Raw genomic sequence first — 12,792 nt, forward strand, 5'->3', positions numbered from 1 at the left:
AAGATGGGCTTCTCCCTCCGCTAGCATTTTTGGGTATATTTAGCCAATCTCCCCACCCCCAATGTGAGTTAATGAATAGATCATTCTCCTTTTTACTTGCATGGGAGGGGAGAGGGAAAGAAAGCCTTCACTGGCTGCTGCTGCTGCTGGTGGGGAAATCACACCAAAGAAACCATACACAATAATGCTCTGAGCCCAAGGATCCATGGTGAGCAGCGCAGCCTTTTCCTGCTCAGTAAGAGCCTGGGCTGGGCTGGGCTGGGCTGGGCTGGGGAACTGTGCTCCTGAGAGAAGGGCATTAAGTTGGGAATATCATAGTCACGCCCCTCCTTGCCTGGAAAGTGAAGGTTTGGGGAACTGGCTTTCAGTCGAAGCACATGTGTGTGTACGTACAAAGGTGTGCATTGAGAAGTAGCCTAAAAAACAAAAGAAACGCTGTCCTGCAAGGTCAAAGCCACTTGCACTGAAAACAGTAATAAAATAGTAGGTGGCTGGTTCATCTGGAAATCGACAGTGCAGGAGCAATAACACAATAAGTAAAGTAGTAGCGAGGCTGCAACAGGTTGGGGAATGTATGACATGAAAATCACGGGGAAGTAAAAGTACAGGGGCGCGAGGAGAGAGAATGCTAATGGCACCGGACCCAAGCTTTTCTGAAAACTCTCAACCCCTAATATTTAATTAATATTTAAATCTCCCTTTACATGAGCTGTGGCCTTTTTAAAAATGAGACAGACATTTTTTATATATAAATCCCCCATGCTTTCTTCAGAACCGAACAGGTTAGGAAAGGTATTTGACTGTGTCCACACATTTCACTGTGCACTTACTGTGTTCCCAGTGCTTGGATTTTATTCATCAAAAATGCACATGTACCCTTGGTTTGGAAATACCACAGTATCACAGAATTGTAGAGTTGGAAGGGACCCCGCGGGTCATCTAGTCCAACCCCCTGAAATGCAGGAAACTCAGCTAAAACTTCCAGTTTGATGCAGTTGTTTCTCAACTCAGCTTCACACTGATTGGTCCTTAAGATGGTCCCAGGTGTCTCCAGTCAAGATGTGAACACCTTTGCGTGGGGTGAAGACATTCCTGCCCTATCCACTCCCCTTGGTGTGCACACAAACAGAAACTGATCTGATACTAATTAAGATATGTTGATGTGAACAGCTGGGGGAAAGGGAAGCGATGTGAAGCACACTGGGGGGAAACCACAACTTCAGGTTTATCCTGACTTAACTGGTGGTGATATGAACACCCCTTTCGTCTGAAGGAAGCACAAACTCTAAACCTTCTTCTCTTCTTCATATCTAAACTGAAACATCTCCACCAATAGCATTTTAATTAATTCTGATTCTCTCACGAGAGAAAAGTGTGCTGTTGTTGTTTTATAAAAGCTATGACTGTCTCGCTGTAGCCCCAATCCTGATCAGGCCCACTTGCAATTGGAAATTGGCAATAGCAACCTTGAATGTATAAATATTTGACTAAATATTTAAAGTATTTTATGTGATCTGCAAAGACATAATCTGAAACTTAAACAGGAAAAAGGAATAGAGTGTTATGGCAACTGTATTTATATATAATCAGTTTAATTTCAGTTTCATGTACATTCTCTCATAATGAGTCGAGCAAATTAATCTCAAATTCAAACAGTGGGAATCTGAGTCTGAAAGGAAATTAAAATTCATAACCTAATACCATGATTTCCATCCCAAGTGAAACCTGAGTGTTTTCAGAATGAGGTCTCCCACCACCTCGTCTTCTCTCCAAATATAATTAAGCTGTCGTTTGTGATGCTGAAACAATATACAGCAAAGCTAACTTAGCAGGGATACCTGGAGGCAGGTAGGGGTGTGGGTGTTATTTCTAGGCAGACTTTAAAATGATCCACTGATGAAGGCATATTTTCAAACTTCAGTGTCAAAATTTACATTTGGTCACTCTGCTTCTACCTAAAAACATGGGGAGCCGTTCATTTACATGCTTTTTCTGTTTAAAAGAGTGTTGTTTTTGTAAGGCTTAATTAGGGGTTGGTCTTTAATTTCTCTCTGCATCTCATGCTGATGTATCCCATGACATTTGATACAGCCAGGGTGACGCCGAAAGGGTTTTCTCTGTGGTGGTGCCGTCTCTTTGAACATCCCAATGAATAGCTGGCTGGGGGCTTTCAGAAAAGCTGGAAAAATATTTATTTAGGAGGGCATTCACAGTGATAAATGTCATTTTACTGGGACGTGATCCAATTAAAGTGAAGGACATGTTCCGGAACGATAGCTTTTAAATATATAAAAGAAATATGCTAATTAGGCTAGCTGTGTTGAGATTTTTAGATTTTAAACGGATTTGTTTTAATTATGGTATTGTTACAAACCCCTCGCTTCCCAGTATTATAGGGTTTCCTTTACAGAAGAGAGCGCAGGCCTGTTGTGCTGTTTTTGTAGTGTTTTCTTTATTTGGAAATATACCAAGAGAGTATAGTGGGAGCAAACCGTCCTCCTATATAAGATCCCCAGACAGCAGTTTCTGCAGCCCTTTCAAGGCTGCACCACCAGGTCTAGTTTACTCAAGAAACCCTTGGTTGTCTTTCATGCTGTGTGAAAATTGCCAATGAGAAGTTTATGGCTTTTATCACACCCATTTTGACATGCTCCTTCGCAGAGGGTTCGCTCATGGGTCACTGCTCAGCTAAATCTTCTGTAGAGAGTTGGGCATGGATGGGAATCACAGCCATGCCACACTCGGCCCGAATGGATATAAACGCCACCGAACAAGGTGCAGAAATTCCCAGCAACCTGGTTTTGCCACACTCTCCCAGCTGCTGTGTAAATCACAGAAATAGCAAAAGCAGCAGCAAGAGGAAACAGAAGAGGAAGAAAGGCAGGGCAAAATATCTGGCTAGAAGTATCTGGCAGAGTAAGCCCAGTGATATGCTAGGGCCCCTCTCTGGAGACAAAGGCGTACTGTCTCAGGAACCCAGAAAGATTGCAATGAAAAGAGCAATCTGAGGAGTGCAGGAGGTTCTTAAAGACTCTAGAGGGCACTCCAGCCCAAGAAATAAGGTAAAAAGTACTTGGGTGAGTTGAAAGCATCACTCTAGAAATCTTATTAAAAGCAACTTGTCACCAGTGGAGGAAGCCAGGCTTCTTGTTCTGTAAACAATACCAGATATTCTGAAACCTTATCTGTCTCACTCCACTCGGCAGCGAAAGAAAAATACGGGGTTGTGCTCTGAGGGTAGCAGAAGCAGTGGCATTTCACGACTGTAAGCCGTTTTGTTCACTCCTCTCACAAAAAACAAAGGGGATGGGAAGCGGTGCGTATATCAACCTGCAGGGTTTGTGCCAGAGAGAAGCATTGGGTAAACACGGGGTGCTCGGCACCATGACAAATGCCATTTAACATGGGTGGCACTGTGGTCTAAACCACTGAGCCTCTTGGGCTTGCCAATCAGAAAGTCAGCGGTTCGAATCCCCGCAATGACAGGGTGAGCTCCCATTGCTCGGTCCCAGCTCCTGCCTACCTAGCAGATTGAAAGCACTCCAGTGCAAGTAGATAAATAGGCACTGCTGCGGCAGGAGGGTAAATAGCGTTTTCATGGGCTATGGTTTCCGTCATGGTGTTCCGTTGCACCAGAAGCGGTTTCGTCAACCTGGCCACATGACCCGGAAAGCTGTCTGTGGACAAACGCCGACTCCCTTGGCCTGAAAGCAAGATGAGCGCTGCAACCCCATAGTTGCCTTTGACTGGACTTAATCGTCCAGGGGTCCTTTACCTTACCTTTGACATCTATATAAAGCTTTGGGAGCAGTCATCAGTAGATTTAGGGCAAGGTGTCATTAATTTGCTGCTCCGTGTCTGGAGTGTCTGTCATGTCCAAAACAGAGCCTGGATGTAGTGGTAGGATGGATGAAGGCCAATAAACTGAAGTTGAATCCTGAAAAGACAACAGCCCCTGTGAGTGATCAGTTCTTGGATCTGAAGGTTGGGGTGTTAACCTACTATAGTAGTGGTTACACTTCCTCTGAAGGAACAGTCTGAGGGATGCTCCTGGATTTGTCACTGCAGGCCCAAGCGACATCACCAGCAGGGAATACCTCTTGCCCGCTTCAATTGGTTTGTCAGTAGTGATCATTCCTGGATAGGGCTAGCTTCGATACAGTGATTCGTGCACTGGTAACCTCAAGACTGGATTACTACAAAAGACTTTATGTGGAGCTGCCCTTAAGGTTTGTTTGGAAACTGCAACTCCTGCAGAATGCAGGGACCAGGTTGCTCAATGCAACTCTTCTGAAAGAGTTGCACTGGGGACCATTTAGCTACTGATCCAAGTTCAAGGTTTTACTCCTGGTTGATAAGGTTCTAAAAAGCTCCTAACCAGGCATTCCTAATATAGACCACCTTGGTCGCTTCCATCTGTGGAAGAAGCCCTATTAACTCTGCCACAACCTGTAGACATCTTACCATGGTGCAGAGAAGGGCTTTCTCGGTGATGGCACCCACCATGAGGAACAATCCCCCTGCGTGTGGTTGTTTCCACCAACAATTGAAAATATATCTGTTTACCCCAGGCATTTCTCTATCAATACCAATTCCAGCTGTTTCTGCCTACAATGTTGATGTTTTAACTTGGTTTTATCGGTTGTAGGGCTATAACTTGTTTCATTTGTTTGTGAGAAGCCTCGGTTGTGTTTCTTTCAATGAAAGACCGTGTATAGACTCAATTAATAATATCCATTGATAATTTGCGCTGCGATCCTGTGCTCAGTTCCATATGCTTCACTCCACTGACCACAAGCCAACAAAAGAGTTAAGTGTAAAGAGTTTTAACTCTGTTGGGCTGTGACCTATTGGCACCATCTTTAGTTTGCTGACTCCCTAGAACAGCCATGGATTGGTTAAATTCTTTGAGTACTGAATATTACGAATGAATCTACCCTCCTATTCCAGAACTGTGTTTCCTGCAAGGCTCATTCCTCCCCTAGAATCATGACTCTTATCACCCATCTCCCCACTTTGGCAGCAGTGGGGTGTGGCAGAGGCAGCAGAGAAGGACAAGGCAGGGGGCGCCATTTTCTGTTTTGCCTCAAGTGGCAAAGCATCGCAGGCTGGTCCTGCTGGAGCAGCACAATGGACATTTCTCCATGTCGTGATTTGATAGTGAACAAGCCTTAAAGGAAAATAAAGAGCTGCACTCTTGGGTGTCAAGTCTTCCAGTTTTCCTGTTTTGGAAAATGAGCAATGCAGTGCTGTGTGAATGGGGTTGTGTATTCTTTAGCATTGTGTATTCTGCACACAAACCACTCAGATAATGGGGTGGGGGGTTGCCCACAAGTTCACCTTCTCCCCAAATAAGTGGCCGTTCTTTCTGAAGACCTTACAACATGATCATTTAGTGTGATTTGAGATGTAGGCTGTGGTGTCTCACCCAATCAATCTGCGGCTCAGTTACAATTCTGTCGCTGAACCTTTCGATAGGTTCATTGATAGGCATGTAACCCGTTGCTTTGATGTTCTCAACAACATTATCCAGGAGCATTTACCCCCATATATGAGAAAAGATGAAGCAACACCAGCTGAAGAAAATTAGTGTCTATATCACAGACACAAATGTATTGAACTTGCTCTCAGTAACATGTAACACCAGTCTTGTGTTTGCCTCAGGTTTTACATCCGTTGTCCTATTTGATTCCAGCAGCAACCATTTCATTATGACTTGGTGTTGGAAAGGAGTTCCTTGGGGCGGGGGGTGGGGACCGGGATCTTATAAGATCAGCCTTATTTTATCAGCCGTGAAAGTTGGCCTCCTTCAACATCAGTTCATAAAGACAGTGACCTGCCTTGTGGAATAAGCACACCCAATCCTTTTACGTTTCAGCTTGATGTGTAGAGCTTAGCCTTGCCCAATGCTTCTGCGTCTGTTTCTTCCATAGAGGAGTTCCTGGGCAACACTTAGCATTTAGCACTGAACATTTATTTTCTTTGGCTTCAGATATATCATCCTCCAGAGCAGCCTCCCGGCCACCATATAGAAGTCTCAAGAACATGTAGATCAGGGAAGCAGGCCTCTCTTTCCAAACCTTGGGATTTCCCCCAGGCCACAGATCGCTCTCCTGTCCTGCTAAACACCTAGCTGGAATGTCATTGAAGTGTAACGGTGCCTGTTGGTTGCCTAGGTGGAGAATGGGGGGGGGGGGGTGCGGAATGTAGAAACTTCTGATTTCTGCATGGCTGGAATATAGCCCACTGTACAAAAGGAAGAATCGCATCCATTTTTGCTTTTGCCCCTTTTATGCCTCCCACCCCCCAATGATACGCCGCCCCCAGAAGGTTGCCCACAACGGAATGTCTTGGTTGCACTTCATGGCATCCTTTCTACTCCATACAGTTAATCCTGGATGGAGGTGCCATTGTATTGCCACATCTTTTTAGAGCTTCACGAACTGGAGCTGCAAGCATGTCATCCTGGCAATGTGCCTTTTAGGGAATAGTTACAACTTGGTCTGTTGTCTCTGTATGGCCTTAGTTTGCTAGAATCAATAAGAGTTTGTTTCTCTGAGGGGCATCTTGCAAGAGACCGAATGCAATGGGATGTGTAACGCAAGCAAAGGCTGAAGCTTTTCGGTGAATGTTTCCCTTCTGCTGTAGGACAGTAAAAGAGTCCTTGGTGTTACAATAGCACCGCCAAACATTCAGCCAGAATACTTGACCTTCTCAGCCACTATATATATACAATTCATTACGAAACCACTCTGTAGGAAGGTGAGCTTTCCTTTCCCTTGGTGGTAGTTCTGATAAACTTCCTTTGACATGTCGAGTTACATTTAGCTTCAGAGGTGCTATTAAATCAATCATTTCAGGCAAACTGACATTAGCTTTGTAGTCAAGAGATTTTAGGCATTTCTTATGGACACGATGGCAGAAGATGTGTAAACTCCAATTAACTGGTTCCACCTCCACTGACTACCCACAAAGGATGCAAAACTAAAATATGAAGTTTAAGACTATAGGGGCAGCACAAGCTGTATCTAGGTCGAACTATATCACTGCTTAGATCAGTGATAGATTATTTAAAATCATATTAGGCATATTAATCCATACGGCTCGGTTCCTTCAAAAGTACAATAATAAGTGATAGTTTAATTTATAAGCTTAGGATATGCAATTGTACCAAATGTGAGTCGCTGTGTAGTGACCCCTAGAAATATGTTGTTGTTCAATTGTTTTCTTCCTTGCATTGTTCTTCTTTTGGTTTGTATTTGCAAAATAAAAAATAAAAAAATATTTTTTAAAAAGTTCAGAAAGACTTTTTCCACTATAAAGATATTTTGATGCATAACATTCTTATTCCAGATTAAAAGGAAATTACAAGGTTTGAGTCTTCCATGGTTTGACCACATTCAAACACATTATTCATTGAACCTCTAAGCTCTAATGTGCAACTAAGCATGCAATCCTAGTTATGTCTATGCAGAAGTAACCCCCACCGAGTTCAGTGGTGCTTACTCCCAGGTAAATGTGTATAGGATCGCACCATAAGAGAAGAATCCGCTTTCAAAAATATTTATGACTATTAAGAATGACTTTTTATCTTCGATGTATAAGTTACTTTTAAAATACTGGTCTGAACCAAAGCAAGTAAAACACTTGATTGTCAGCTGCATCCAAAGTATGGCAGATAATATATCTAGGAAGATCTGGGAAAATAAAGAATATAAATCATCTTCAGCAATTAGAGGGAAAGGCTTTGAAGTAACAGCAGGGTGGTATAAGACCCTAGTATTAATAAATAAATTTAATAATTATTATTCTATAATCTCTTGGAAATGTTGAAGGAGCAGAAGAGGAACTTTTGATATATAGTGGGAATTTCCCATAGCAAAAAAAAAGTGTTCTGGAAAATAATTCATATATTATTAGGAAAGATCACAGAATAGCCTCTTCCACTAGATCCATTGCTTTCTCCTGAATTACACTGTTCATTTAATTAAACAAAAGCATAAACATTTAAAATGGTCACTACAACCAAAATCTTGCTTGCAAATATGAGCGATTGTCAGCAATGTACGTAAATGAGTTAAGCTATGGGACCCCACACCTATGGCCAAACTAGCAAATTATATATAATGATAAAAGAGAAAACTCAGTGGTGGGGTATATTTATGCCCCTATGGGGATGCCAGCCTCACCCCTCCATCCTATCCATTGATGAGTGGAGAGAAGGTGATCACCTTTTCCAAGGTGATCTGCACAGATCATCTGAGGAAGGGTGAGTTGTGTGTGTGTGCTTGCGTGTGCCTTGCGTGCCTAACTCGCATATTAACCTTGATGGTTTGTCACTCGGACTGAGACGCTTTGTCAGCTGGGGTTCCCCCGTGGCTCACAGAGGCGGCGGTCACAGCTAGGGAAGTTGAATCTACGGAAACACAGCCTGACTTCAACTCTTGTCCATGTATCTTCAGTTCAAGAGCTTTTCCCAGAGGAGTTACTCATTCTCCGCACAGCGCCTGGTAGAGCTTGTCCACTTACTCCACTGCTACATCAAAGCTGGGACATCAGAAGACAGAAGCCATGGAAAAGCGGGGAACGCAAGGAGTGGGCAGAAAAGCACGAAATGGAACCCACAGAAAAAGAGCTGTGAGGAAGTGACATTCAGGGAGCCATACAGACTCTTTGCCCTGACCTCTTTGCTATTTGCATTAACCACTAGGCAATCCAGTGAGGTAATGGGCAAACCAATAAAGTCAACCTCAAACACTTACCTGTGTGGGATCTCCTTCTTTCTTGTTGCAAGATACGGATGTTAGGCAGTTTGACGTCCCCAGTGAGTCAATGACATACGGCCAGTCCCTATTTTCTGTAGCTGTCCCAAATCATTGTGTCTCCTAATCTTTTTGTGTGATATGCAAATGTGCATTAGAGTTCTTCAGGTTTCCTCATCCAACTGCAGACCCTTAAGTGTCAATCATCGTTGACAGAATTGTGTCCATCCTATCTGACCTCAAACTTGGTGCTTTTGCTCTTTATTCCGGGGGTTTCAGTGATGATGACGACTCTGGCCATGACTATGGGGTAGCCAGTTATGAGTGTCAGTCGTTAAACTATTCTGCTTCTAGATAGGGTCAGGGGAGGAAGAAAGGTCTATGGAAGGAGAAGGCCTGGACTAAGATAGAAGCTGGGATGAGGAAGTAGAGGAGCCTAGAGAAAAGGAGATTTGTCAGGTAGATCTTGAGTTATAAGAGGAGAGTGAAAGAGACACAAAAATTGGGGTTGCCCAGGGCCTGCATAAGTTGGAGAAGGCGTATTGATTCGCAATACCCTGACAAATCTTTGGCGGTAAACCCAGGATCCAAAAACTGCCATAGCACAGTGATAGCCAACATGGTCTCTCCATTTTTGTTTGACTCCATCTTCCATCATCCCCTTTCAGCATGGCTAATGACAGTTGTAGTCTTACATCATTTGGAGATCTCCGCATTGCCTACCTGTGTGCTATGGCTTCCCATTCTAATCTCTCCTTCCCAGCAATAACTCTGCCACCACGATCAGAGAGAAAGCAAAGAAAAACCTGGCCCCAGACACTGGCCCAGTTCACGTCCAAATGTGAACACACATAACAAGTTCCACTGCCATCTGTTTCGTCTCAATCGCAGCCCTGCATGAGCTGTTTTGCTAGTCTTCATAAAATGCTTAGGCAGAACAATGTACCTTTTCACCTTTTCTAGTGTAACTTTTAAAGTATTGTGTAAAGTTGTTCAGAGTGTTGGGGATGAAGCGGGACATAAAATGAATAAGCAGTTGTAACTTTGGTGGTAAGAAGGTGACTGACTTGCAGCTCTTGGGGTTTCTCTCTGCATATTCCACATTCCAGCTCTTTGAACCTTGTCTGCTAAGCATATAAACCACTAGGGGCATTCTTAGGCCCAGCATTGATTGACAGGACATTTTTTATTTTTATTTTTTCATTTTCTGTCCCAACACTCCTTGCTAAACTCTTCCTTGAGAGTTACGGATTTGCTTTTTGTTATTTTTCAACCAGTTAGTATAGAGAAAATGAAGCCAAAACCACAACCACTCCTATCATTTTTGGAGCATCCTCACTTTGTGGACCTGTGATAAACAGACACAATTTAGATACTAGAAAAGTAGAGGAAATTGGAGAGTACAGAATCTTACTGAGGAAAAACTGGAGCTGCTCTTCCCTAGCTTAAAAGTTAGCTGGTTTTAAAGAACTCAAGCCGGGTTTTTGTCATGACTCCTTTGAGAAAGGAGGATCTGCCCCAATTCTCTTACTCTCTACAAGAACAGATAGGTAGCCGTGTTGGTCTGCCATAGTCAAAATAAAAAAATTCCTTCTAGTAGCACCTTAAAGACCAACTAAGTTAGTTCTTGGTATGAGCTTTCGTGTGCATGCACACTTCTTCAGATACACACATGCACACGAAAGCTCATACCAAGAACTAACTTAGTTGGTCTTTAAGGTGCTACTAGAAGGATTTTTTTTATTTTCTCTACAAGAAGGCAAACAAGGCAGATTCTCTAAAGGAACAAGGGTGCAGCTAAAATTCTCTTGAAAATGGCAGGTGACTAAAGCTAGTTTGGGAAGTGGATCTAGAGACATGATTAACAGAGACTGAGTGGAACTCCTGTGTACGTAGTTAAGCTTCACCTGAAAACTATTTCGGTGAGAACCTGGGAGGTCATGTTAAAGTTGATACACACATGCATCTTACTCCTGTTGAGTGGGAATGTCTCTTGTTGCGCTCAAGGTGATGATAGGTACAGAGGTCATTGATTCACCTGTGGTGGGAATGTGGTACATTTTTTAAAAAATGGAGTATGATTTTGACTACCATTGGCGACATTGTTCAACAGGCAATTCAGCAAAAGCCTCTCTTGGTGTTATTATTTTTAGAGAACAATGAACAGGTTGTTCAAAAAGATTTTATAGTACAGCTATTAATTGTGGCTCACGTATCACAAGGTATGGCAAACAGCTGTAGCAGAAAAATTAACACAACAGCGTAAGATTAGCTGGAGAGATTAAACAAGATACATATATGGATGTATGGTTTCCTTTTTCCTTTTCCTTTTCAATTTGCATTAAGTCTCACATGGGAGCCAGCTGTGTAGTTTGGTATCAACAGTATCTAATCCTATCAGTTATGCACCAATTTGTGTTAACAACATAAGGATGTCATCAGGCAGAAATCACTTTTCTGCAGCTCCTAGCTGGTACAATAATATGCATGCTTTAGAAACGATCACTGAGCTCTGTGGGCCTGTTGTGTCACAAGGCCCTTTTCCCCATGGAGCGCTGACCCTTAGCAAGCCCCATCTGATTGTACGCCCACTCCCCTCTCTCTCTCTCTCTCTCTCTCTCTTTCTTTCTTTCTTTTTTCTCTCCGAAATGTTTTGGGTTTCTGTCTTAGGGCAGAATCTAACTGGGCATTATCCTATGCAAGCCCCATCAGAATGAATAAAAGCTCTACCAGATCACAGGAGTTGGTGGTTGGACTGTGTCTTTAGGTAATTGTTGCAAATGTCCCTGTATTATTATTGTGGGTACCAACACAAAAAAATAGTCCTCTTTCATTATCACAGTTTTTCAGCAATTCTTTCCTAGTCTTTTTATATCACTCCTTGCTTCCAAGACATAGAAAAAAATGAAGTACTTGAGAAACTATATTCTCTCCATCTCTGTCTGGAAATCCTCCCCAGAATTTTTTACCATCCCTATGGGACCTGTGGCTGCTTTCAGAAGGATCCTTATTTCTGCACTTCCCTTGTTCATATCAATCTTCTTTTAACACTAGTTTGTATAGACTTGTTTATTTTGCTATTCTTGGTCTTTGTGAATTACACTATAAAGAACTTCCGTACTAGTGGACTTTATATCAAGGGTCTAGGTCCCCTCACCCCGACCTAACATTCTGGCATGGCAAATGAACATTGATTTGGCCACTTACCAGTTTGAGGGTTGTGTTTGTAAAAAAAACAAGGAACTGTAAATGGAAAGGAAATAATATCTGAGTATTGACTCCCAGTATTGTATACATCTGAATTTTACATTGTCTGTCATTACAAAGTGCTTTCTAAGGGTCCATCCTGCCCCAGGGGTGACCCCCCTCTCATAGAAGTAAATATGAATCACATCACATTACTTTATATATTAGACACATTATTTGTTGCGTTGTCAGTAAACTGTTCCAAAAGTGAATAAAGAGCAGTCTGTACTGGGAGTGTAGCAGCGGAGCCCGAAATCTGGAGGAAACTCATGACTCACTTTAGTGGGTGTTAAATGTGCCATTTTATTTTAAGTTACGCTCATTATATTTGTTTGGCCTTTCCTTTAGAGTGATCATCATCTTTTTTTTTATGTGGCAAACATGCTGCGTGTCTCTTCCATTTACACTCTAAGCAGTTGGTTGGGGACATCCTGAATGGCTAGTTTAGCATCACTTCCATCCTTTTATGTTTGCATTCTCAGTGACATCTGTGCTTTGGTGGCATTTAGCTTCCCAGTCGAAGTAGCTGGCTGCTTTTAATCGGGACTGTTGAAATTGTTGTCAGTCTGAATGTTTTCTTTTTTTAATCATATTTGCCTGATTGACCTTTTTTTGCTTTTTTTTCTCTGTCTTTCTATTGGGCTGCTCCAGGAGCCATGGCTAACCACCTTATAACCAATGCTCTCCTTCGTCCTCATGGCACTAACAACCCTTATAACACATTGCTCGGGGAATCGGCCGTCTATAACAACCCTTCTATCAGCATGTACAACACACCAGGTGT

The 12,792-nt window shown here is 42.6% G+C and overlaps 1 protein-coding gene across 32 annotated transcripts in view; it reads left to right on the forward strand.

Annotated features, from left to right (window-relative positions):
• ADGRL3 (adhesion G protein-coupled receptor L3) overlaps positions 1-12,792 on the forward strand; it is a 515,832-nt gene that overhangs the window by 461,644 nt on the left and 41,396 nt on the right. For 13 of the 32 annotated variants that reach the window (XM_083481645.1, XM_083481632.1, XM_083481630.1 and 10 more), the window contains one exon: positions 12,660-12,788. The exons of 15 other annotated variants lie outside the window; for them this stretch is intronic. In XM_083481645.1, coding sequence (XP_083337771.1) covers positions 12,660-12,788 — 129 coding nt within the window. Of the gene's footprint in view, positions 1-5,992; positions 7,295-8,462; positions 8,762-12,659; positions 12,789-12,792 lie in introns of those variants that run through there. 4 more of the 32 variants (XM_083481633.1, XM_083481636.1, XM_083481642.1 and 1 more) reach the window with 2 other exon arrangements.

Source organism: Podarcis liolepis (genome assembly GCF_965112155.1).
Source record: "Podarcis liolepis genome assembly, chromosome: 17".
NCBI classification, from domain to species: domain Eukaryota; kingdom Metazoa; phylum Chordata; class Lepidosauria; order Squamata; family Lacertidae; genus Podarcis; species Podarcis liolepis.